The 26,361-nt window shown below is 38.1% G+C and overlaps 1 protein-coding gene across 1 annotated transcript; it reads left to right on the top strand.

Annotated features, from left to right (window-relative positions):
- Positions 1-2,571: 2,571 nt before the first annotated feature.
- On the top strand, positions 2,572-25,835 carry LOC125242756 (mitotic checkpoint serine/threonine-protein kinase BUB1 beta-like). Its single transcript, XM_048151687.1, has 14 exons — positions 2,572-2,915; positions 3,108-3,312; positions 3,797-3,993; positions 5,439-5,691; positions 9,245-9,419; positions 10,061-10,200; positions 10,724-11,243; positions 15,620-15,798; positions 20,420-20,700; positions 21,553-23,431; positions 23,565-23,812; positions 24,014-24,110; positions 24,556-24,725; positions 25,461-25,835. The coding sequence occupies exons 1-14, from the start codon at positions 2,788-2,790 to the stop codon at positions 25,630-25,632; spliced, it is 4,644 nt and encodes a 1,547-aa protein (XP_048007644.1). The 5' UTR covers positions 2,572-2,787; the 3' UTR covers positions 25,633-25,835.
- The last annotated feature ends 526 nt before the right edge of the window (positions 25,836-26,361 follow it).

Raw genomic sequence — 26,361 nt, 5'->3', positions numbered from 1 at the left:
ATGAAGCGCCAACGTGTAAACGCAGTTGGCCATTGGCGCCAAGATCCTTTGATGTGTGGACAAAAAACCGACACCAATCGGTTGGCCGGCAAGCGCAAGCGCCAACTGCCAACTTACGGCCAAGTAGCCCTCTACACGCTTGGCCAAGGGGGTTGGTGAAACCGTTGGTCATATGTGTACAGCGGCCAAAAGGATCTTGGCGCCAATGGCCAACTGCGTTTACACGTTGGCGCTTCATTCAGTTGGTCGTCAGCCGTCAGAGAGGACAGTGGTGAAATATTTACGAAAATAATAAGTTTATCTATGCCAATAATAGTGTAGATTTTAGGAAATAAAATAACCTTGCAAATGTTTAATGTATTTCCTAAAAAAGATAAATGTTCTTATCAGAATATTCAAAAAATTGTTAATATTTCAAATAATTTAATTTTACTACGGGGTTATTATTTTTTAATCAAATTTTTCTGACAACGTCTATGACCTAGAATTTCCTAGACTTTTCCATTCCACTAGGCTTGTGCCGTTTCGTTCGTTGATCGGAGCGCTCCGATCTCGTTCAATCGCTCCCATGAACTAGCTCGCTCTTTTAGGTCTTTTGCTCATTTAGTTCAGCCAGACCAGCGATCACTGCGGTCGGAAAGATCAGAACGAATGGGACCGAATAGTGTCAAAATTATACGAATAGTCCACAGATAGTAACATTCCGGGCCGAAAGGTTGTAAGTAACCGAAGTTTAATATGAAAACTTGACTTTTTTGTTGCTCTGCTAAGTAGCTCTCGCTCTCGGTCGGCGCAGTCACACATTCGTTCTCGATCCAAACCGCTCGCGCTCGCCGATCCTATACTGAACTAAATGAGCAAAGACCGATTCTCAGACCACGGAAAGATTCAGTTCATTTCGGTCATTGATGGGATTTTATTCCTAACAGTTCATAGTTCGTAAACGACACAAGCCTACATTCCACGTCCATCTTTCATGAAGAGCCAATGCCAAGTGAAGTGATTGGTTCGCCAATGTGTAAACAGCGGCTCTTATGGCCCCTGTACACACATGGCCAACGGTTCCACCAGCCCTTTGTGAAACCCCTTGGCCAAGATAAGAGCCGCTGTTTACACATTGGCGAACCAATCACTTGGCATTGGCTCTTCATGAAAGATGGACGTGGAATGAAAAAATCTAGGAAATTCTTGGTCATAGACGTTGTCAGAAAAAAAATATTAAAAAATAATAACCCCGTAGTAAAATTAAATTATTTGCAATATTAACAATTTTTTGAATATTCTGATAAGAACATTTATCGTTTTTAGGAAATACATTAAACATTTGCAAGGTTATTTTATTTCCTAAAATCTACACTATTATTGGCATAGATAAACTTATTATTTTCGTAAATATATCACTACTGTCCTCTCTGACGGCTGACGACCAACTGAATGAAGCGCCAACGTGTAAACGCAGTTGGCCATTGGCGCCAAGATCCTTTTGGCCGCTGTACACATATGGCCAACGGTTCCACCAGCCCTTTGTGAAACCCCTTGGCCAAGATAAGAGCCGCTGTTTACACATTGGCGAACCAATCACTTGGCATTGGCTCTTCATGAAAGATGGACGTGGAATGGAAAAGTCTAGGAAATTCTAGGTCATAGACGTTGTCAGAAAAATTTGATTAAAAAATAATAACCCCGTAGTAAAATTAAATTATTTGAAATATTAACAATTTTTTGAATATTCTGATAAGAACATTTATCTTTTTTAGGAAATACATTAAACATTTGCAAGGTTATTTTATTTCCTAAAATCTACACTATTATTGGCATAGATAAACTTATTATTTTCGTAAATATTTCACTACTGTCCTCTCTGACGGCTGACGACCAACTGAATGAAGCGCCAACGTGTAAACGCAGTTGGCCATTGGCGCCAAGATCCTTTGATGTGTGGACAAAAAACCGACACCAATCGGTTGGCCGGCAAGCGCAAGCGCCAACTGCCAACTTACGGCCAAGTAGCCCTCTACACACATGGCCAAGGGGGTTGGTGGAACCGTTGGCCATGTGTGTACAGGGGCCATTTGATGTGTGGACAAAAAACCGACACGAATCGGTTGGCCGGCAAGCGCAAGCGCCAACTGCCAACTTACGGCCAAGTAGCCCTCTACACACATGGCCAAGGGGGTTGGTGGAACTGTTGGCCATATGTGTACAGCGGCCATTATCTTGGCCAAGGGGTTTCACTTCACAAAGGGTTGGTGGAACCGTTGGCCATATGTGTACAGCGGCCATTAAAAGCAACCCTCACCTATGCGGCTTTCAGCCAACTTGCGGTTCAGATTTTTATATGGAATTTAAAATGCTAAGTGCATTACTTTACTATAAACATATTAAGCATACGTATTAAATTATGGTTTATTCATCACATAATATCAGAACAACAGAATTATTTTAAACACTTTGGTTTTTAACGGACATATTTTTTATGAAATTTGAATGCTACCATAGACATAAAACTTCTATGCGATTTTGGCAATTTAGTGCTTCTTCAGTTGGTAGCAGTCACCAAGATTTTTCTGATTTTGAAAGCTAAAATTTAGTAATTATAGTTAATTTCGCCGCAAAATATATTTTAATATTAATTTTAAGTGTACATACTTCATGAGTGCGGTATTGTAAATATCAATCGTACGCTTCAAGCCCTAAAAATCGGTGTTCCGATATCACGTATTTGTCGCGAAGTGTGGTGTGTTTATTCCCGATGCTGTGATACTTCAGCTGTATTTTGGCTCTAAAATGGACATCGACGTTAGCAAGGAGAATATTCAGCCTTTGAGAGGTGGCAGAAACTTGGCTCAGCTGGGTACGGCGCTGCAGGCTCAATCAGATGTTGATGCCCAGAGGCAGCTGCAGTTGCAAAAAGAGTAAGCTTTTAACATGCTTTTCAAACATATGAGTCGTTCTTTAGGTAGTTTAAATCATTATATATCGCATACCGCCGGTGTAGAGGTCTCAGGAACTGTACTGCTTTTATTTTAAGATAGAGACAATACATACACTGATTCAGGAATCTTTTTTAAGTTTGAACGTTTAACAAACTGTTGTTTTGTATCTAGGGAGCATGAGGCTGCTATCAGGCACTACCAGGGGTCTGACCCTCTGGATCCATGGTTCAATTATATACAATGGGTAGAACAGTGCTACCCAAAACATGGTCATGAGGGCCATATTGACAAGTTGATCAAAGACTGCTTGTTATTGTTTGAGAAGGACGAGAGGTACTATCAAGACAGGAGGCTTGTTAAGTTGTGGATAAAATATGTAAGTAGTTTTCTTTTTCTACACCATTATTTCAAGAGCTTTCTTAATAGTTATGGCCTGTATAATGTATCAATCTCATGTTCAATAATTATTCTTTTAGAAGTTCCTATCATCCACCCAGTATTTGTAAATTTTAATTTAAAATCTTGGCTTCCTACAACAATTAGTTAATCGTTGGTGTTGTTGATCACTACCTATTATTTTTAGTTCCTTTATGGTTACTAAAATTCTGTTTTGCAACATTTTTAATGCTGATGGACAACTGTCTAGATTGAAAATCTAAAATATTGCTAATAGATGTTTCAATGTACATATTCCTTAGCATTCTGTTCTATTTGCAACAACACTTTCAGGTTTATATAACTTTTTATCTTTAAGATTGCTGGCAAGATTCTTTCATTGGTATTATTTTATGAAATCTCCTGATGAAACATAAACTAAAACATAATGAGGATTTCCTACATTAAATCCACTCTAATTTTAGGTTGATTGTCTCTCCAACCCCCTGGAGATATACCAAAGGCTCTACAACACAGGCATAGGCGTAGAATGCTCAGAATTCTACCGAGCCTGGGCCTGCTACTGCGAGGAGTCTGGAGACTTCAAGAAAGCCAACCAGGTGTACATGTTAGGGCTCCAGGCTAAAGCGCAGCCCCTGGATGAGCTTGAACAGGCCCATATGTCAGTAGTTTTTTATTTACTTTTATAAATAACAAAGACAAGCAATGAGGAGGCACACTCAAAGGATATGATAGATGGCACCACCTTATTAGTCCATTGCACAGATAAAGAATTTGATATGTGAGAGCGAGAAGAAGATATTTTTGTCCCTCTCTCACATATGAATGACAGTGACATGCCTAAACACTTGCACAGGCGCTGCCTGGCGGGATAAAGTGTCAGTGTGCCTCCTCATTTTCGCTAATTCTACTGTTACCATGAATGAGCCTTTATAAATGAGTGGCAATTGATGCCCAAGGGTATCCCCAAACCTATCAACACGTTGTCAGCTCTAGCCCACCAAAAATCGCTCGCTAGTATTAAGACGCTTACGCGTCGTCGCTGAACACATGCGTACGTATGTTCATACTAATGAGCGATTTTTGGTCGTGTAAATCCGATTCCGAATTCCGAAAATAGATATCTATAGAGATGAACTAGACTAGAACTATCCTAGTTCACTTTTTTATTTATAAAATTTACTTGTTTATCATAAGAGTTTTGAATGATTCACGGTTATTTTCATTAGACTTATATTGACCGCGATATAGACCGTGATTACCTTTTTGATTTTTGTCGAGCTCCCGATATTTCGACGCAGTTGCATGCATCATGATCACGGAAAACCAAAAAGGTAATCACGGTCTATATCCCGGTCAATATAAGTCTACTTGTTTATCATTTAAATTCTTGATAATACTATTCTATTTTAACAATATACTGTGGTCAAGTTGTTCAGGAATTTTTTGCCATTGCATCATTTTGAAGTTATTGACTTGATATTACATGACCAGCAGTTTTTATAGCTATCTAAGCAATAAATTTGGCAAGTTAGTAATGATATAATTGACCTACATTTTTTGGCTGCCAATTGAATATTTTCTATTATAAATTGTATTTCAGTATTGTGAGTTATACAGAAAAGTGATGTGTTTAATAATCTCCTAAATCTCCTCATATCAAAAATACTAAAATTACAATATTTTTATTTTTATTCAATTGAACATTTCTAAATAGTGTCTCTCAAAATCTTGTAATGACACCTAATCAATCAAATTGTAAATAGCATTTTAACATTCCCCAAATTAGTTTCTGAGGTTACTGATGGCTCAATTTTACTACTATACGTCTCAGTACTTGTGCTTGCCCATTGGGTTGACTTTTAAGGCTGGTTTTAGTGACACGCGGACCGGCCGCGCGGAGCGGCCGCTCGGGACTAATATGTAATAAGTTGAGGGAGCGGTTTAGAGCAAAGCGGACGACAACATCAACTTCATACAAATTGGTGCGGATCGCTCCGCGCGGTCGATCCGCGTGACACTAAAACCAGCCTAACAGAACCATTATTCCCTTTAACTACAAGTATACTCTGAGAACAGTAATTCCAATATAACATTTAATTTTAGGAACTTCCAACTAGTCTTCGCACAAAGAATGCTCCATGACGATTCACCAACAAAAAGGAAGGCAGCATCCGCCCTAGCCGAGACCAGAATGGCACTCACCTCCCTCAAGTCGTTCAAGCGACGGAATATAGCCAATGTGCCCATTCAGAGGGTCGGGGATAGCATAAGAAGTGTTGTGCCTGGAGTGGTGCGGCAACAGCAGGGTTTTGATTCTAGAATGCCTAATTCTAATGTTATGGTCAGCGTTTATGAGGTCAGTGCTTATTTCATTTCTCTAATCTCATTATTAGTAAGTAAGTAAGTAATTTATTTGCATAAAATAGTGTACAGTAAGATGGTCAAAAGGTACAATTTCGTTCAACTATTTTGCCTATAAAAGGCGTGCAAATATGATTTAACTAATCTAGGAACATACATATAGTATCAATTAATCTATATAGCTTTACAATTAACATGCATATCTTATACTTTTAAACGAGCAATTCTTGTATATTTATTTATTTATTTATATATTTATTTATTTACACTGACGATCTCGGAAACCGCTCTAACGATTTCGCAGAAATTTGTTATGTGGGGGTTTTTGGGGGTGAAAAATCGGTCTAACTTATCCTTAGGTCCCGGAAAACGCGAATTTTCGAGTTTTCATGCGTTTTTCTTCGCGCGCCATCTCGTGTGCAGTAGTTGTACTGTTAAGACAGAATTCTTTCGGTCGATGTAAGTACTATTTATTGCAAACACTAGATGGCGACACAGGTCAAGGCTAAAACGAATAGAAAATACACTATTTGAGTTTTTGTGGCGAAATGCGCGCCATCTCGTGTGGAGTAGTTGTGTTGTTAAGGCTGAGAATTCATTCGCTCGATGTAGGTACTATTCATTTTTGAACTAGATGGCGACACATGTCAAGGATACGAAACAGAACCGAGCGGAGCTCGGTTGCCCAGATATTCATACATTTAACTATGTTACTAATTATAATATTTAAATTAGAATAGTAAGAAAAATACAAACATTTCAAATTTAATAATTTACCCACACATAATTATACATAAGATACACATATTAACCCTTTACCAGGCGAAGGTATGTATTCCTCCCACACCTTATATCGGTTACCGTAGTCAGGTTTTAACTCCAAACCTCCTACAAAATATTTTGTGAATCCCTGAAAATAGTACCAGTAGCAGTACCAGTAGTAGTAGTAGTAGTAGTGTAGTAGTATGATCTACATTCACAACACGCTTCTAAATCGCGTAATATATCTTTGGCAGTCGTTTAAATTCACTTGAACGCTAATTTCAGTAAACTACGGAGAAATTCGAACACTTTCCTTAATTTCTATGAAACAGAAGTACATAGGTCGAACAATTTTTTGAAATTTTGTAGATTTTGAGTGTTGAAAGGTAATGTAATCGTAAACATTGCTAAATATTTACGCATTATTGTGTATGACCAGAATTAGGATGTGGGTTGACATTATCCCATGGCCTTATTAGAGTTTAACTGTGTGGGAGCTATTCTTCCCATGGCCCAGTAAATTGTCTTGTCATGTCATAAAAACTCACGTTAGTAATAAAACTGTTTTTGTGTTCAACCTAGAGTGAATTCATGTACCTAGCTATAAAATCTCCTTTTAAAGACTTTCCCTGAAAAATTTCTTCTTGAAGATAGTATCATAAAATTTAATAATTGTGTTGCATTCAACCAAAAAATAATGAGGTAAGTATTTATCCCATTGCCTGTCTAGGTGTGAGACTGTGTTACATATATATATATAATATATATATATCATAGTTACAAAAAATAAATACGTACCGAGAATGCCTTTAAACGAAAACTCGTATTTTTGATAAACCCTGTATACTTAAAAATAAATAACAAAAACCAAAGAGACTCAAAATCTAATCGGGCCATGGGAATAATAGTTCCCACACAGGCAAATTCCAGCCAGGCAATGGGATAGAGGCATCCAGTGGCGGGGCGTGAAAATTTTCGTTGGTAAAGCCGGAGGGGTTTACGGAATCTGTTTTGTATGGACTTCTACAGATATTAGATAATTTTAGGGAACCCGTTGGGAATCGAGTTGTATCGACGCCCCGCCACTGGAGGCATCCCACATCCTAATTCTGGTCATATCACAAGGACGCAGGAGTATTTAGCAAAATATATGATTATATTACCTGACAATCATTAAGATCATGAAAATACCAAAAAATGGTTCGATATATCTCCTTGTGTGATTCTTAAATTCAGTATAGTGTTCGGATTTGTAAACAAACCACTAACATCACTGGTCAAGTGAATTTAAACCACTGCCAAAGATATATTATGCGATTTAGAAGCGTGTTGTGAATGTAGATCATAAAATACTATTTTCAGGGATTCGCAAAATATTTTGTAGGAGGTTTGGAGTTAAAACCCGACTACGGTAACCGATATAAGGTGTGGGAGGAATACATACCTTCGCCTGGTAAAGAATATAATAAGACAAAATCGAGTATGACAGTTAGTTACTTGGCCAGGCGATGGGATAACCGTAACCCACATTTTTATTTCTGGTTTAAAGGAACATCTCCGACTTTCGTAAATGCATTTTTTACAAGGCGTTCAATACGGTTGTAACAGTATATACAGTACGTATGAAGACTCGCTAGTTCTTTGGGGCCTGGTAAAGGGTTAATACATAAGATACAATCTTCTGCCTGAACTGAAACACAGGAACTATCCTAGCTCAGGCATTTGTATAAAACATCTCTTATATGTATAACAATTCCTAGCCTTTAAGAACAATCACTGTACAATTATGTTTTTATTAATAAATTATTTGTATTTGTAAAAAAAAAAAAAACAAGAGCCTTTACTGGGTGGTCCATTTTCCAGAGAACCAGGCTCATTGAGAGAGCATGATAGTTAGATAGTAAATTAATATTGTCTTCCGTTATCGCAATAGTTACGAGTACTCATGAAGTAAAACTATGGAAACGGACTGTATCCAATATTCTATATCATGCTGTATCATAAATTATACGCGATATAGTCCGTTTCCATAGTTTTATTTGATAGTAAATTATTAGCAATGTATTATTACATTCCTCATACTGGAGAGTACAACTAAATAATGACCTTATTATTAATGTGTCCATTCAGAGTGGCTTATTTTGTTATCATAATCAGAGTGCTGGGCAAAAGCAGGACTTGGGGTTTGGATGGTTAATTTTAATATAATCTGAGGTCTGTATGAGAAAAGTTAATTTCAGTTTTTAGTAGACTTTCTTAATATACGGTACTTTCATAATATATCCAGATAGATGAAGTTTAAGATAATTAAGGCCATTAAGGGGCTCCACACGGTTTTCATCGATTTTTGACAAGTTTTGAGTTGAAGCTCCTAAATTTGCACTACAGATAGTATTATAAGACCAACGGCCATCACATAAGAGTTATTACATGTAACCTCAACAGCCCGCAATGAGACTATTATCGCATGCGAGTTCGCACGCCGTCTAAATCAGGCCTAAAGTCTCTTTGCTACCTTGCCACTAGTATGGAACAGGGCTTAGGAACCCTCTTCCGATGACCTCTATTTGACCTTACAGTTCGTAAGACTTTCGATATTCTTATTAAATTGATAAACACATATTATTTGCTGTAACTAGCCTATATTAGATATTCTATTTCAGCTATACCACATTGTCCTACATAATCGCAATTTTTAAGACACAATGGCAATATAGAGACAGCTGGCCAGACCAAACTTGAATACTTTATTGATTCTTAGTTTGATTCTTTTTTTTTTCACCAAGGATGCCCCATCAACCTCACATTCTGCCGTCCCAATGGCCGACAACCCAGGCCCGGCCTCCATAGTCCAATCGTGTGGCAATGTAGAGAATGAGAAGGAAGTTGGGATATGGACTAATGCTAAAACAAAAATGGTACACACCAATGTTGTACCGCATCAGCCTTTGCCTTTTACTCGTAAGTATAAAGTACCTAACTACCTACTTATATGTTTAGTTACATATTTAAATTACATACACACATCACACACATGCTACATATTTAAATATTTTAATTGTTTTATGACTTGCCTTGACAATAGGTGAGACGACCAAAAAAACTAATTAGTCCGTCAATTAGATTATTAAAGAATTTTAGACACGTATTTATTCTTTTTTCTCGTAAATGAAAATTGACGACGGTACAGTGCGTTAAAGTTTCGCGTGACGTCACGCCTAGGTACAAATTTTTATACTTAGAAGTGACGTCACAGCCCCCACTCCGGAACTTTGATGCTCAATATCTGTGTATTTTTTCATTAATTAGAAAAAGCGAAAGTCCATCAGGAGGAAATTATTTTAATTTTCTATGTGTTTCTGTGGCTTGTACGCAAACATGGAAATGATGCGCGTGTATCGCGCAATAGCCTTTTTTTTGAATTATAAATGGGCGTACTCTTGGCCACAGACTAGCCTAATAGGAACGTCCGTCTACAAGTGTGTTTGGTTCAAGAACTTGCGACAGGCACATTCAATACAAATCGCCTAGCATGTCCGATCTTCTTCCTTCCTATATCTGTGGTATGTATATAGTAATCATATTTTTTTATTTTCCAACAGCTTACGTAGACGAAGAAGATGTCCTGAAACTTCCAGCCAACCATATGCCTTATTGTGTAGACGACCTTACGTTTACCGTACCTTTGAATGTACCTGACCCTGTTGACCCTACTAAAATTCCGTGTTATAATAAGACTCAGGTATGTTTGTTTAACTGTTTTTTTTATTTGGGCGTTAACGTCGAATCATATTTTAAAAATAGACAGGGTCGCTCATTCAAATCGGTCCGCATGGGAAAGTCTGAAACTATAAGACATACGAAGATCTGTTCTTAGAAACAATGTCATCGATTTTAATGAAAAGAAAAACTGCAGTCATACATTTGAAAAAAAAAAAAACTGTACCAATTTGTTGAATATTGTAACGGTGGTCTCTTCAAACATCTCAAGATAAATTAAATTATGTGAAAACAATGCAATTTATTCATTTTAGATACCATGTTTCATAAAGACACTAGATTTAGCTGGTTACAGTTTTTTTTTCAAATGTATGAAATGCAGTTTTTCTTTTTATTAAAATCGATAACATTGCTCCTAAGAACAGAACTTCGTATGTCTTATATAATAGTTTCAGACTTTCCGATGCGGACCGATTTGAATGAGCCACCCTGTATATATTCGAAGCAGTATTTTATTCAGTTCTAATTGTATTCTTTCCATTTAGGTATACATAGATGACACTGAATACAGTTTAGAAGAAATTAGATCAAGAAAATACAATTTAGAAAGAAAATCCAAAGCAGTCTACGACGAAACCGTGGTAGAGGAACAACGAACTAGCAAAATAAACGAAACTTTGGCCCAGTGCAGCGCACTCGAGACCCTAGCCAACTGCGCTTTAGACGCTGAGCAAGACCACTTAGGTCAGCTCATGCCTCTCACAATGCCTACCATACAAAACGTCACTAAAGTAACTAACATGCACTCGCCGGGCGAACCTAAAGTCTTAGTCAATTTAGACTCTAAAGAACTAAGCCAGTTATCAAAGAATGACGAAAACCAGAGGCCTGAGAAGCAAGACAAACCGTATGGGAATGAGGCCGGTGCGAACTATGGCAAGAATAATCTGCTGGAAGAGTTTAATAGGAGTATGATGGGGAATCTGCTTGGTGATTCTATAACCAATGTCACTATGAATACGAAGGAGGCGCGATGGGAGCTGAGAAACATTTTTAATGACAATGGTAAGAATTTCTAAAACACATTTATGACATTTTACATTTTTACCTTTTTTTGTATTTCAGAAATTCACTTGCTGTTTGCTACATTCTCGAATTTATTTAACACGTTCGACGCCGGTGACACAGCGTCTGTGATCAAAAAATCCTTACTCCTATGCCAGTGACACATATGTGTGTTTTAATTTATGAGCCTTTTTGTTGCCAAATTTCAAATTAAATAAAAAATGATTGAACATACAGTTATGTTATTCAAAATTAAATCTAAATACGCTTTGGTTTCAAAATTTGTAAGTTTTTGATATTGCACAAGATTACCTTTATACAGTGCCGGGTGGCACAAATATGTGTCATTTTTAAGACAGATTTCAGCGGTTCTCAAAATTTTCATTGTAACTTACTATAGATTGCACAGCCAATATGAAATAAGTTAACAATTTAGTACTAATTTTGTATTAATAGTATTTCGTACGATTGTAACATAATTAAGATTTTAATAAACCGTGTTTAGGCCAGTTTTACTGACTAAACTTATGGAACTTTTTTATCACAATTAATTTCCAATTTAGGTAATAACTTTTCGTAGTTGACGAGGTCAAACGCCTTCGATAAGTCGAGGAAACATGCATAAATGTTAGTGCCTCTCGCCGTATAATGCTTGACAGTCTCCTTAAGACACAATATGGCAGTTTCTGTAGAGAGTCCAGGCCTGAAGCCAAATTGGTTTTGATGTATGTCAAGGTACTTGTCTAATTGTATACCAAGAAGACTGTCCAGCACTTTCGCTATCACTGTCGCTAGCGAGATCGGCCTATAGTTACTTACGTCACTTACATCACCACCCTTATCCTTGACAATTGGTACTACCACAGTCCTCATCATTGCCTCAGGTAAATACGCGTGACTAACGCAGAGGTTATACAACAAAGCGAGTACTCTCGGCAAGTGAGGGCCTGCATTCCTGAGGTGTTCAATATTTAGGCCATCGTGTCCAGGAGATTTCCCACGCGACATAGATTTTAAAACCGCTGCAACATCTTTCGCTGTAAATCTAATTTCAATCTCCTGATCACTCAGCTCATCCTTCGGTACTGAACACATCAATTTTAAGGGTGATGATACAGTAAAATGTTTTTTAAAAAGACTGGCTATACGACTATGGTCACTAATGCCCTCAATACTCGCAGGAAGGCCCGGTTTACTGTTCAGATTCCTCGTGTTAGTACTTGGATAGGGTTTGAGATCCGGATATCCGAATTATCCGGATATCCGTTGAATTTGAGATCAGGATCCGAGGTCTCATCGGATCCGGATAAAACGGATAATACGGATCCGTTAAACATGGGCATCGATCCACACCAGAAAGAATTTTCGAATGAAATTTATGAATTATTCCCTGTATTTTGTCGCGTAAAATGTTTATTCACATTTGTTTAATTCAAATACTACAGAATATCAAGCTAGGTTAGGTTCGGTACATTACGCCATGCAATTAATCCATAAAACTATATGTATTAATGTTAACAAACTAAATAAAATGAACAGTAAACCGTAAACCATAGTTTTTAAAACTGTTTTCGTTACTAACTGGATATATCCCGCAGGAATAACGATAAATTATTAATTTTCTATAAAGCAGAAACGGTTGCCATGGATGTTCTTTAGCTTAGTGATTAATTAAAGATCATGGAGGTAATTATGTAATTACATACGTAATCATTTTATTACCTCATTTCAGATCCAATTTTTTTTGTATTTAATGAGATGGGAGGCAAACTAGCACACCCAAACCACCAGAATAGGGAAAAAAACGAAGGAAAAAAAGAAAAAAAAACATGAAAAAAAACCGTGAAAAAAAAACAGTTTTTTTCTGGAGTATGTTTTTTTTCTAAAGTACGAAATCTCAAAATTTGCAAAATAGTTAATACTTTTATACGGTTTTTTAGACTTAATGTTAACTATTAAACGAATTTAATCAAATCCTTTAATTTCTGGTCTTATAAAAGTTACATTTACGAAATCTGTAGTTGATAGTTATCACCATTTACTGTTGGCAACACCACCGCCTCTCCACGCTACACGCAACATCGGGGATTCCCCAATAAACGTTTGTATACTGAATGTTAATTGAATTAAAATGTACGTTATTGTTATTGAAACACGTTACAACTCACGAAAAACCGTTATTGTCGTATTATTTGTTCATCTGAAAAAAAAACCCATTTAGAAAAAAAACCATGGTGATCGGTTTTTTTTCATGTTTTTTTTCATAATTCTGAAAAAAAACCATTTGGTTTTTTTTCTATTTACAACCCTACACCAGAAGGATTGGAGTGCACCTCCATAATACTTTTTGTGTAGACAGTTAGATACATAGGTACATATTGACATTCCCGGGTCCAACGCAATAAAATTATATTATTTTAACTTTTTTTCCTACATCTGCAATTTTGCATGGATATCATTATAGGCTGTGGTTACGGATTGAATTTGACGCCCCAGGAAAACGGAGGTACTAGAACAGGTTCACTAGAACAACACTAAATTACCCTGCATTAGCTTATGTATGTTAAACAAAAAATATTGGCCTACTGTTTAATGTTATATGCTGTAGAATGGGAGTGACATTCATTGTGAATTTGTAACTTCAAACTCTAGTAAATCCATTCTGCTTTTTTTGTAATCATCCTTAAAACCGAATCGATTTATCCGAGTTGAAGTTAAGCGACACAATTGTGTTAAAAGTCCGTATATTTATTATGTCGTTTTGTGAGTTTAAATCATTTTATTTCAGTAACAGCAGCTTAGATTTGACGAAACACCTATAAAAAGTGACCATTTCAACACGGATCCGTTTTATCCTAAATATCCGAATATCCGGATCCGGCAAATTTTAAGATCCAAAATATCCGGATCCGAAAAATAGGCGGATATTGCAAACCCTATACTTGGGGTACTGAACTTGTCTAAAAGGCAGTAAATATGAAAAATTTTGACAAATGTTAATAACTTAAATTATAATAGCAGTATTATTCCCTATTATAGATAAAAATAATCGATATATCAGTCACAATTTTTAAATTGACATTTTCGGCCGCCTCCTAAGTATCTATGTGTATAATAATCTATGTTGAGTTCATTAGTGCTAAAGTTTGAGAAACACTGAGTGATAAAGTAATTACTTACGGTTTTCTTCCATTTTGTGAGTTTTAAACTATTTTTCCGTCTTTTTCGAGCATTAGCACCATCCCACAGCACGTCAGAGAGATGACTGACGCCGCGAAATTAAAATAATCGCATTTTAGTAATTTACCTCTGAACTATGCCAGTTGACACATACCTTGTGACCATGTTATTCCTATGTCAGTAACACAAATATGTGACTACGATAATTACGCCCGGCATAGCTAAAGGGCTTAGTGAAACGCTGCCGGCGTCGAACGTGTTAACTTTTATTGAGTAAAGCCGGGTCCGCTGCAACGTGTTTTTGTGCTGTTCTAACACCTAACATGTTTTTTCTACTCGTCGACTGTAATCTGTCAATTAGGACACCACAGACTAAACTATGGCTTCCCACAGACAGTCTTAAAAATTCATAATCCTAAAAAATAAATGTATGCAAATTGACACTGACAGATCTGTCAGTGTCTTGTCAGTGTCAGTTTGAACTGTAAGATTGCATACAAGTTTTTTTTAAGATTATGAATTTTAAGACTGTCTGTGGGAAGCCTATAAGTGCTAACTTTTCAGTGTTGGATACTCTATGGCAGTTCCGACTCAATTATAATAAGCTCATTATAGTTGACTTTAGTTAACTGTATTAATTTCAAAAATAGAACTTCATACAATTTCTTTACTAATTTGCGATACTTGGCAAATTTTCCTGCATCTGAAACACATTTTTTTTTATCTGTCGCGTTATCGGCCAATCAGAGACGGTTATTACAAACAATTGGTTGCTAGGTAATTCGATGTTGATACAACGGTGAACGACTCTATTAACATTAATTTTAACTTGCATGAATGATGATATGTCCGTCCATTGATGATGAAGATGATGACTCGTAGAAAAAGTATTGTATACAATAGTGATATAATTAAGCTTTTCACTCTCGTACCGTACTATTAGGCCACTCAGCAAGCTTCGTGGCCTAAACATGGTACTCGACTGAAAAGCTTTGTATTATATCACGATTGTATAAAATACTATTCCATTTGTCGCGGCACGTGTTGAGCACGTGTAGAAAAACATGTTAGGTGTTAGAAAAATACAAAAACACGTTGCAGCGGACTCGGCATAATAAAAAATTCTAAATTCTAAAATGAAACAACTGCTTCTAGGTCTCAGGAAGGCAATAATTTAATTTTCACATATTTTTTAGAACCATCCATGGTGCAACCAGTAGTGCAACAGTTCGACGTATCCAACATGAAGTTCGACATCCACGAAGACAGGTCCATGACGATGGCTCTCACTAAGAAGAAGCAAGACTCCGGGGCTCACTCAGTACCCCAGGATAAGGAGAATGCTAACAAATTCAACAGTCCTGATGCACGGAGTGTAAGTTATATTCTCTCTCTCTGTTCTCTGGTTCACTCTGTATAGAGTCGCCTTCGACAGTGTCGAGCACTGGGCCGTGTTTGACTCTCTCCATCGCTGTTCAATCGATAACCGCTACGTGAATGTTCTCCGGGAATTATATAGCTCGGCAACAATGCAAGTTCGGCTTCACAGACTCAGTGACCCAATATCCATCAAAAGGGGGGTGCGACAAGGGGATACCATTTCACCCAAGCTTTTTACGGCGGTACTGGAAGACGTCATAAAAACGCTTGCATGGGACAAAACTGGTATCGATATCCATGGTGTCTTCTTGTCGCACCTGAAATTTGCCGATGACATTGTATTGTTTGCGGAAGATCTCCAAGACATGATTGAAAACCTATATCATGCTTCTATGAAAATAGGTATTAAGATGAACATGTCCAAGACCAAAGTTATGACGAACATCTCTGGTGAATCGATCCCAACTATTATGGTGGGGAACGAAGCGCTAGAGATGGTCAAACAATACATGTACCTTGGACATGTTATATCTTTTGACAAAACACTCCAAGAAAAGGAGATCTCCACGAGAATCCAGCTAGGTTGGGCGGCATTCAATAAACTTGCGGATATCCTCAAACCCGCTGACATTCCACAGTGCTTGAAAACCCGTCTCTTTAATCAATGTGTCCTGCCCACCATGACCTACGGTGCCGAGACATGGACGCTCACTAAGAAGGCTGTGCATATGATACAAGTAGCACAGAGAGCCATGGAGCGCGCCATGCTCGGTATTAAGATGCAAGATCGAGTAAGGAATACCGAGATCCGTCGTCGCACTAAGGTGCAAGACGTAGGTTTCGTTATTACTAAACTAGAATGGAGTTGGGCGGGACATGTTGCTAGGCAGAGTGATGGCAGGTGGTCCAAAATGTTAACGGAATGGTGGCCGCTAACAAATGTAAGAAGTGCCTGGCATCCGTTGGCTCGTTGGGTCGACGACATCCGAAAAACTGCGGGTCACAACTGGATGAGATTAGCCCAGGACCGGGAGAAGTGGCGTACTAGAAGAGAGGCCTATGTTCAGCAGTGGGCGATAAAAGGCTGATATGATACACAACTCGGATACAAACTAGGGCTCTGGATATTCGTTACTACCCGCCGATCCGTGCGCCCGGCCCCTTAGCCCCGGCGGTGCTAAGCGTCCGAACTACCCGAACCCGCCGAAGTCCGTTCCCGTGTAGTGCCGTTCGCGCGTGTAGTGCCGAATCGGCGTTCGGGGCCGGACGGCCGGAGGCACGGACTTCGGCTCCGTTCGGGTATTGAACACACGAGGCGGCCGGCGGACCGATCGACTTATTGCCGTGCCGGTTTGCATTTAAAAAATAAGTGAATTTTAAAATTAATGTTAATATAGCGAACGAATACGAATTGGTTTTATACATACTCGTTATATTACAATCAATAACGTGTTAACTATATTTTTTGCACTTATTATTTGTCTCTAGGTTAACTAATTGAAGTCTAAACAGGGTATTGGTTTGTGTGAAAAATACTATCAATCAATCAATCAATCAATCAATCAATCAAATTTTTATTTGCTGATAAAACATAATACAATGCATGCAAACATAGTTGTAACGAACATTACATCACTGGTAATGTCAAAATAATAATTAAAATAGAAATAGATTACAATTAGAATAAAAGAAAACAAAATTATAAATTATAAAAAGGGAATACGATTTAAAATATAATAATAATTTAAAAGTCAGGTACTAAGAATAATTGCATATTGAGAAACTAAGAATGTCAAGATAGAAGAGATACAAAGATAATGTCTATATTAGTTCTATTACTTGATTGTTTTATGATGTTCATGGTGCCTTACTAACTACCTATAGGGACCATACCACCTATAGGTACTTACTACATATATGTAAACATGTTGACAATATACTTCAAAATATTGTCTTCGGTTACCGCGACAGTTACTCATGCAATGTATTATAATTATATCTATGTCTCATAATTTTAAAATAAATAAATAAATATGGGGGACATTATATACAGTATACACAGATCGACTTAGTCCCAAACTAAGCAACGCTTGTACCTACTATGGGTGCTAACTTGCTAAGCGACGATATACATACTTAAATAGATAAATACATAACTATGGAAACTGATTATATCGCGTATACTTAATTTACAATATATCCTTCAAATTAAGGAAATATATTTGAACTGTCGAGTTATTAGTTCTTATCTAAGAAGTTAGTAGAATTAACGTCGCATGAGAAGACAAAGGTAATAATGACTTGCGGGCGGCACAATAACCAATGCCCGTGGTGATTTTTACTGATAAAAATGACACTCAAACCTCATACCTGGCTTCCCTTTGACATGGACAAACCTTTTGTTTGAAAAGTTCTAGATGTAGCCGCACTGTTTTACAAATACCTAGTTAAGAATAGTATTTTTGTTTTTTTGGAGGGAACCACTTTGAAGTGAATATGTATCCATAGTCCTGGTTCTTAACTTGAGCTAGTCGGATAGGGTGTGACAAAAAGCATGGTAACTTACAAACACTTAACAGAAAAAAATAAAAGTACGCAGACGCCGAGGTGTCAATGTTTCCCCTCTTTTCCCTCATTTTTATATCACTATTTTCAGTTTTTTTATATTGTCATGAAAACCGTGAAAGCTATAATCACGATATTTAGGAAAAGTATATTCTCCATAAAATTTTCTACAATATACTTCTAAATTATGCTTAAGTCCCCCGCATAATATTTGTGTTTAACTACTAGTGGGATGAGTAGGGATAGCACTATCGACTGTTAGTAATACACTTTAAATGGAAATATTGTAGAGAATTTCATGGTACTTCTCCTAGACATCTTACATCATACTAATTTAGTATAAAATTAATAATGCCTAGTAAAACATAAAAAATCGAGTAGTTAAAATTTGTCTCTTCTGTCCCTTCCTCATTTTAAACTTTTTGGTTCTTTAAACGCCGCCAAGCGCGAACACAGTGTAAAACCAGTAATAACCTTCTTACAAACTTCACGCCGCGCGGTGTGTCCCCCTCCCTCCCCTCGCATGCGGCGAAAACATGCGAAACTGGTGATTATTGGGCTGGACAGTCGGGGCCGCGTTTGCGCGCTGTGTTGACGTGTTGAGTTCGGGAGAAAATGACGTCAGCACCGAAGACATATTTTCGTTACTGTAGTGTTTATGGGTGTATGGAAAGTTCTCAAAATGCGGAAATGTCATTCTTTAGAATTCCTAGACACCCAGAAAAGTAAGTGGTTGTTATATATTTGCAGTGTTAGGTACATTATTGCTTACGTAAATGGCGTAAAAGTGAGATTTAAAGCTAGAATGACACATTAAAATCAATAAGGATTTATCTGTAACGACATTTAGGTAGATGCTGCGATCTATCTAGCTCGAAAGTTTGGTACCTACTTAAATATTGTGCAAACATCTATTCAAACATTTTATGTAAATATGATTTCGTCAGTATTTAAGAAACAAATACGTACTTGAATCTTTATTAGATAAAAAGGTAGAAAGAGCGTTGGTACTAGCATAGCGCCATACACAGTTACTAATACGAGTAGGACAGTAGGTACCTACGTTTCTAGTTCAAACGAATCTTTTTTTTATTGTGATGGATTGGGTGTATTCTAGAGAAAACATATAAAATGAACACTTAAATTAACGCTTTTGGTAATTATTGTTACACAATCTACTATTGCGCGTATGAGAGTAATATATTTATAATGATTTTTTGTATCTTCAATACTGACTAATGTGGTGTCATGACGTGGTATTGTTATACTAAAACCTACTTACAGTTAATAGTACCTATTAGATTTACAACAACTTACATTGTACGAAGTCGATTATAGTAACGTTGTACAACCCTGCGTGACCTTGCGCAGTAGTAACGACCGCGCCGCCGCTGCCGGAGATTAACTACTGATATATCCTTATACTGTGACGCGAACGATCATCAAGCATCACTATACGTCGAGAACGGATCGGACCCGCGGGTTTTTAGAGTCCGTCGATCCGGACACACGGACTACACGGGTACCCGGACCTTAATTACACGGTCCCTAATTACCCGTTCCAAACGGGCCAGAAATCCGGATTCGTGTAACACGGGAACGGATACCCGGCAACGGGTACACGAAACACGGACGCGACCGGGAGCCCTAATACAAACAAGATAGGTCTATGATGATGGCTCTTGCTAAGACGAAACAAGACACGGGGGCTCATACAGTACCTCACGACAATTAGCAAGGATTGTAAGTTGTAGATATGGTTAGGTTTTTTGGTTGACGCCTATAATCTCAAATGGTTTTAATTGGTGAAAGATCCAGTGAGACGAGTCGCTGGCGACATCGAGTGATGTGCAACGATGTTTATCTTCGCTCGACATTTCTTATATCTGCCGTCGCACATCAAGTGTCACCAATTTGTGTGTCCTGATATGTCAACAAATGTTTTCGAGGTCGCATACGACATATCAAACGAGAACTATTGCCTTCGTTGTACTGCAGTAAAGAGAAGGGAAGGAACAAAGAAAACTTTGAACGTTTTTTCATTATTTCAGGCGGGCAAAAACATGTATTTCGAAGAAACCCAATTCACCCAAGCGTTCAACTTCGACGTAAAAGACGCCAGCACGCCAAACATGTCGCAGTTCAAAAAACCAAACAGCATAGACCATACGAACAAGTCTACCGTCCCCAAGTTCCATATGGACGAGAGTACGATAGAACTGCAGAGTGGAATTGGGAAAAGGGACGATTCGAGGCAGTTGGGAGAGCATGCGACGGCCGACACGCAGGGCGCGCTGTCTGTTATAATGGAGGCTACGAGGGAATCTACCAGGTAAATTTTAACCATATTCTGGACACATGTATTTTTATCTGTGTATGCGTATGCAGTATGAGTATACACTCATACACACGGTTAGTCGGGTCGACTGGGGATGTCATTGTCTTGTAGATGTAAGATGTAGGAATTTTTATGGTATCATACTTAAAAAAAAAATCCATCGTAAAACTTCATGTGTCGGCGAAATACACGAATGAAATGAGTTCAAGAAAATTTCTTTAAGAGTTTTTAGATGCCAATTTCACATTTGTAATTGAATACTTATTTGAATAGGTTAAGTTTGGGTACTTACTTTTTTAAATGAATTATACATATTTGCATCACACATCACACGTTATTTTATGGGTGTAGTCAATAAAATAAATATAACTGAACAAAAGAATTACAATCATTTAATCCAATTAGTAGGCATGTCAATCAAAACGAAATAGCCTTCACTGGTCTATTTCTAGAAATTGAGTTCACGGCACTTTGGGCCACTTGCCAATAAAAATGTGTCATATGTGATAGAATTTCACTGAAATTTATGAGATGACTGTGGGTATAATGTTCTTGTATATCCGTCAAAGTGATCTTTTGAACTTGATGAAATCTCCGCGCAGTAAATATATGCAGTTACGTATAGAAATCTATTACTGATGTCAACAAAAGATTTGGTTAGATAAAGGTCATGTAAATCGGCCTTATGAATAAAATGAATAGGAATTCTGCTTATGAATGAATATCCCTTGGTTGAGGAATTACAGTAAAGTTTCTATTGTTAAAAAAAACATGTACAAGATTACTTTCTAATGATAAATTGCTAGTGAATACTATTAATATCATATTTTATTTTTAAATTTTTAGTAAATCGGGCTCCAGTACATCCAGTCAGTCTACAAGAAATAACTACACCAATTACACAACTACGCCATTCGATTCTATGTACCATAACGACCAAGGTCCACCAACGGCTTCCAAAAGGAATTCTATATCGACGCAACCACGACTAGCTAACGGGCATTTCGCAAGCAGAGCATACCCGCAGAAGCGAGAAGAGGCAAAACCTCAGCCCTCGCCAGCAGCCCCGTATTTGTCCCACGACCACCAGTACCAGAAGCCATCACCTCAAAACTACAATGGATACACTCCCCAAAGACCGGCCGCCCCGCAGGTCAACCCATACCAACAATACGGCTACCAACAACAATACCCCAACCAACCTCAGCAGGGCTACGCAACCCCGAACCCAAACCCCTACAACAGCCCGCAACACGCCGGCATTCAGAGCCCTCATCAAATGAGCCCTTCAGTCCCTCCCGGCTTCCAAAGCCCGACTTATCAATACCAAAACCCTTCACAACCCATGATGAGCCCCCAACAAGTGTACCCCGGCCGGCAAGACTACTACGGACAAGAACGACACGTGTACGCCAATCAACAGCAGCCGGCTCCCTTCCAGAGCCCGCCCCATCAAGCCCAGTACCAAAACAACCCCTACTACCAGAGAACTAGTCAACCCCAAGTCCCCTCCCCCAATCAAAGCTACAGCCAACAAAACTACCACATGCACAATCAATACGGCAACGCTAACATGTATCAACAGAACCAAAACTACCAGATGCAGAACTCGTACCGGCAATCACCCAAACAAATGGAAAATGGACAAGCTGGCTACGGATCACAAAATCAACCCTTCCAAATATATCAAAGCCCTCAACCTCAACGTGCTGCGCACAATAGCAATAATATGAGCCACGAGAGCATTCCCGAGACGCAAGTGAAGCAAAGCCCTCACGAACAAAACGCTATGAATAAAGTCAGTCCTCCTAAACCCCCAGTGCCCCATAAGAGTCCTACATCAGCTTTAAGAAACGTCCGGCACGACCAACCAAATGTCAAACTCGGCCAGAATTCTCCCGACATCGGATTCTCAAACCAGTTCCTCAACTTTATATCTAATAGGAATGAACCGAAAGATAATGCCAACACTCCTAAGTTCACAAACAGTCCAAGCATATCTCAGAAGATGCATAAAAACCTTTACGTTTCGAGTCCTGAGCAGGCTCAGATACCACCTTCTTCTGGGCTTTCGGATTCTGACAGCAAAGACGGCTTAACAGCACAAACGAATACGCCAATCCAATCGGCGAAGGTGTCTCAAGTTATTGACAAACAAAAGGATATATCGAAACGGCAGCTTGACTTTGAACAGCGAGCCGAATTCCAATCTGAAGATAGTAGAGACTCTATAAGCAAGGAAAGCAGAATCTCCTCAGTATATTCCAGACAATCAGACTTCCAATCCGATGGCTACGGAATGGACGTGGACAGCGAAAACTCCATGGAGTGTGCAGCGTATAAATCTACGCATTCGATCTCTTTAGTAGAAACCAGTGACATACCCAGACCGGCAGACATTGAGTTCCCAGATGTAATAGACCCATTTAACAAAAAGCTACTAACTTCATTGTTAGACTACGTCAAGTTTCCTAATAAAACTCACGCTGAAGGTTACAATGAGGTACGGTCAGTGCCCAAGTTGCAGGTAGCTACAACAGTAGGAGTTGGAAACAATAAATTTGCCGTGGAAAAGCAACTGGGCAAAGGAAATTATGGAGCTGTGTTTTTGTGCTTAGAAATACATAGCAACAAATCTGTGGCTGTGAAATATCAGAAACCTGCTAGGCCTTGGGAGTTTTATATCTGCCAGGAAATCAAAGCGAGGATAAAGGATCCATTCATGGTAAATACTATATTTTATCGCTTGTCTATTTTGGCCCAATATGAGTCCATGTTGCATCTGTCATGTTCATTTGTATCGCTTGAAAATTCAAAACAGTTTATTAAAAAGTGGTTAACTTCTTATTTTATTTCAGCTCTCAGGCTACATGGACATCACAACAGCGTTTATCGGAGACAACGCCAGTCTTTTCGTGTCCGAATACTCAAAATACGGGTCCCTGTTGGACGTGGCCAACAAGATCCGAATGGCTACCTCAAAGTGTATTAACGAATTTATAGTCTTCCTGCTTACTGCGGAGATGCTGTCAATAGTTCATTACTTGCATAAAGCACAAATTATACATGCCGACATCAAACCTGATAACTTCTTGTTGATGAAAATGTAAGTTAAATTTAATATGAAGGCAGATATCATATAGTCCAAACGAGACACCACTTACACGTCTATCAATTCTACTTGGCGGGTAGCTAGATATTCCTGAGAGATGCCAACATAAGAGTTGTTAACTTGACTTTTGTAGAAGACTTTTTGACCTGAATGACATACCTCATAATACATTATTAATTGGAGTAACTCTTCCAGACCTACGCAAGAATGGAGGACCCCATCCCTGCAGCTAATCGACTTGGGCTGTTCCATCGATATGTCCTTGTTCCCTGAGGGAACAACGTTTAGAGAAGTAAGTACAGCTACTCGCGTCCAATACTGGCAGGGTCGCCATGTTATGTTGATCGTTAACTACCGAAGTTACGCCGCACTAAATAAGTTTCATTATTATTATTTAATCATTCATCGTCGTCATTTTAATCATGTTGTCCTAAAATGAGAGTGTAATTTCGATTGTTTGGCTTCGATTTCCTGTGAATAAAATAGCATGAGTTCTAGTCAGGACAACCTCAATTTAATTATATGTTCATTGGTTTCATGTAACTCTTAATGAGGATAAAACAGCTGTAGCTGTAGCTCTAGTCAGGAAAGTCATGATTTAAAAGCTGACCAGAGTTAGGGAACGGACATCTTATTTACAGATTTTTGTTTGCTTAATTAAACCATCTGTTGGTATTTTCACTTCGAGAAACTATGAATATTTTAAAACGGTATACTAAAACATTACCCATTTACAGCTAATCGCCACAGAAGGCTTCACATGTACTGAGATGAGAGAAGGCAAGCCTTGGACGTACCAGACCGACCTGTACTGCCTCGCCGGGACTATACATGTCATTCTGATGGGCAGTTATATGAAGGTAGCTAATCGCGTTGGTCAGTGGAATATAGAGAAGAAATTGCCTCGGTAAGTATTGATCTGTCTACGTCAAAAAGGAAATTAATTATTGAATTAGTATTAGGGATTACATGAAAAGTTCTCTACCTTAGTCCGTTTAGTTAAATCTGGGGGCATGGCACGGCACGACAGTCGAGCAAAAAGCGGCACAGCCGTACTATCCTTTCCTTGATCAATTCAAGCCATTTTCAACCCCCCGTTACTTCGCTGTAGATCAAACTAGAAGCCTGAATTTTCAGCAACCAAGCAGGCATTGTATAAACACGGTATATTTCAAATTTCATCTAATTTGAACCAGTGGTTGAGAAATAAATAATAAATGACTAACCAAAGTTTCGTAATCTAATCACTTGACGTACCTACTCACGATCATTCAGTATTCTAGGAGACGTGGAAGCTTCAAATTTAGAATACAATTACCCCGTTATTCATAGACGTTCACTAAAGTTATCAAGCCGATAAAATTCGTTTGTCCCTTTCCGACGTATTGGTGTGATAGAACGGGACAAATGAACTTTATCGGCTTGATAACTTTAGTGATTGTTTATGAATTAGGGGGGTAAGTGTTCAGATCACTAAAAATCCTAAATATTGCAATTGCAGTCTAGGTTTTCAAATAATGCCTCTGCCAAGGCACTGGCCGTTTGTGTACTCTCGCCTGTTGCTTATTATTCCTTTGTATTTGATAGAAGTCTTATTATTAGGATATTGAAACAGGATAAATGAATGGTTTATTTTTTTCAGATACATGAAGAGTTTATGGGACAAAATATTTACGACACTGCTGAATGTCCCTGACTGCAACAATTTGCCTGACCTCATGGAACTGAAGGAAGACATAGACAAACTACTCATTTCAACTGATGTATTAACCTCCCAGCTCCGTACCTTTGCTAATGTGCTTAAATCTAGGTAAATGCAAATGGTTTAGATTGTATTTATTGCATTTAGATATTATGGCAATTGTAAAAAATATGATATAATTAAATATACAAACTATTTTTAAGTTTTAAATTTCCATGAATTTTCATTGGGCTATAGAATGTCAAGATGCAAAGGCACTGGTCACATCGCGAGATAGTAAGCTATCGGCTATAAAAACGAACGAAAGACTCCCGTGCAAATAAAAGAGACACGGCGATGTTTATAGTTACTCGCCCAGCGGTGAGCTATCAAAATCGCAGTGTCTCTTTTATTTGCACGGGAGTGCTTTATCTTTTGTTCGTTTTTATAGCCGATAGCTCATAGCTTACTAGCTCGCGGTGGAACCAGTGCCAAAGTTGCGCTTCACATAACATGAACTTATACAGAGTGGGGCCTGTAACAAAGGCGAATAATTGAACGGTAGGCTATTCTCCTTATACTGATCAACATTTGTTCAGTGACTTTTAAAAATTATGAAGTCTTTAAATTTTTAATTTTTCATACAAAATAAATATTAGCTTCAATGTACGCCATTATTGTTGTCATTGACGTTGTCTGTCACACTTTAGACTTAACAGAATTCTCAATACATTACCTCTTAGAAAAAACTTTCAAGGGTGATAAAAATCAAAATACAAGTTATTTTTAAAAGTCGCCGAACAAATGTTGATCAGTATAAGGAGAATAGCCTAGAGTTCAATTATTCGCCTTTGTTACAGGC

This window comes from Leguminivora glycinivorella, chromosome 3 (genome assembly GCF_023078275.1).
Source record: "Leguminivora glycinivorella isolate SPB_JAAS2020 chromosome 3, LegGlyc_1.1, whole genome shotgun sequence".
Lineage (NCBI taxonomy): Eukaryota > Metazoa > Arthropoda > Insecta > Lepidoptera > Tortricidae > Leguminivora > Leguminivora glycinivorella.
The sequence above is the reverse complement of the archived record's forward strand: the minus strand, read 5'-3'. Positions and strand labels throughout refer to the sequence as shown.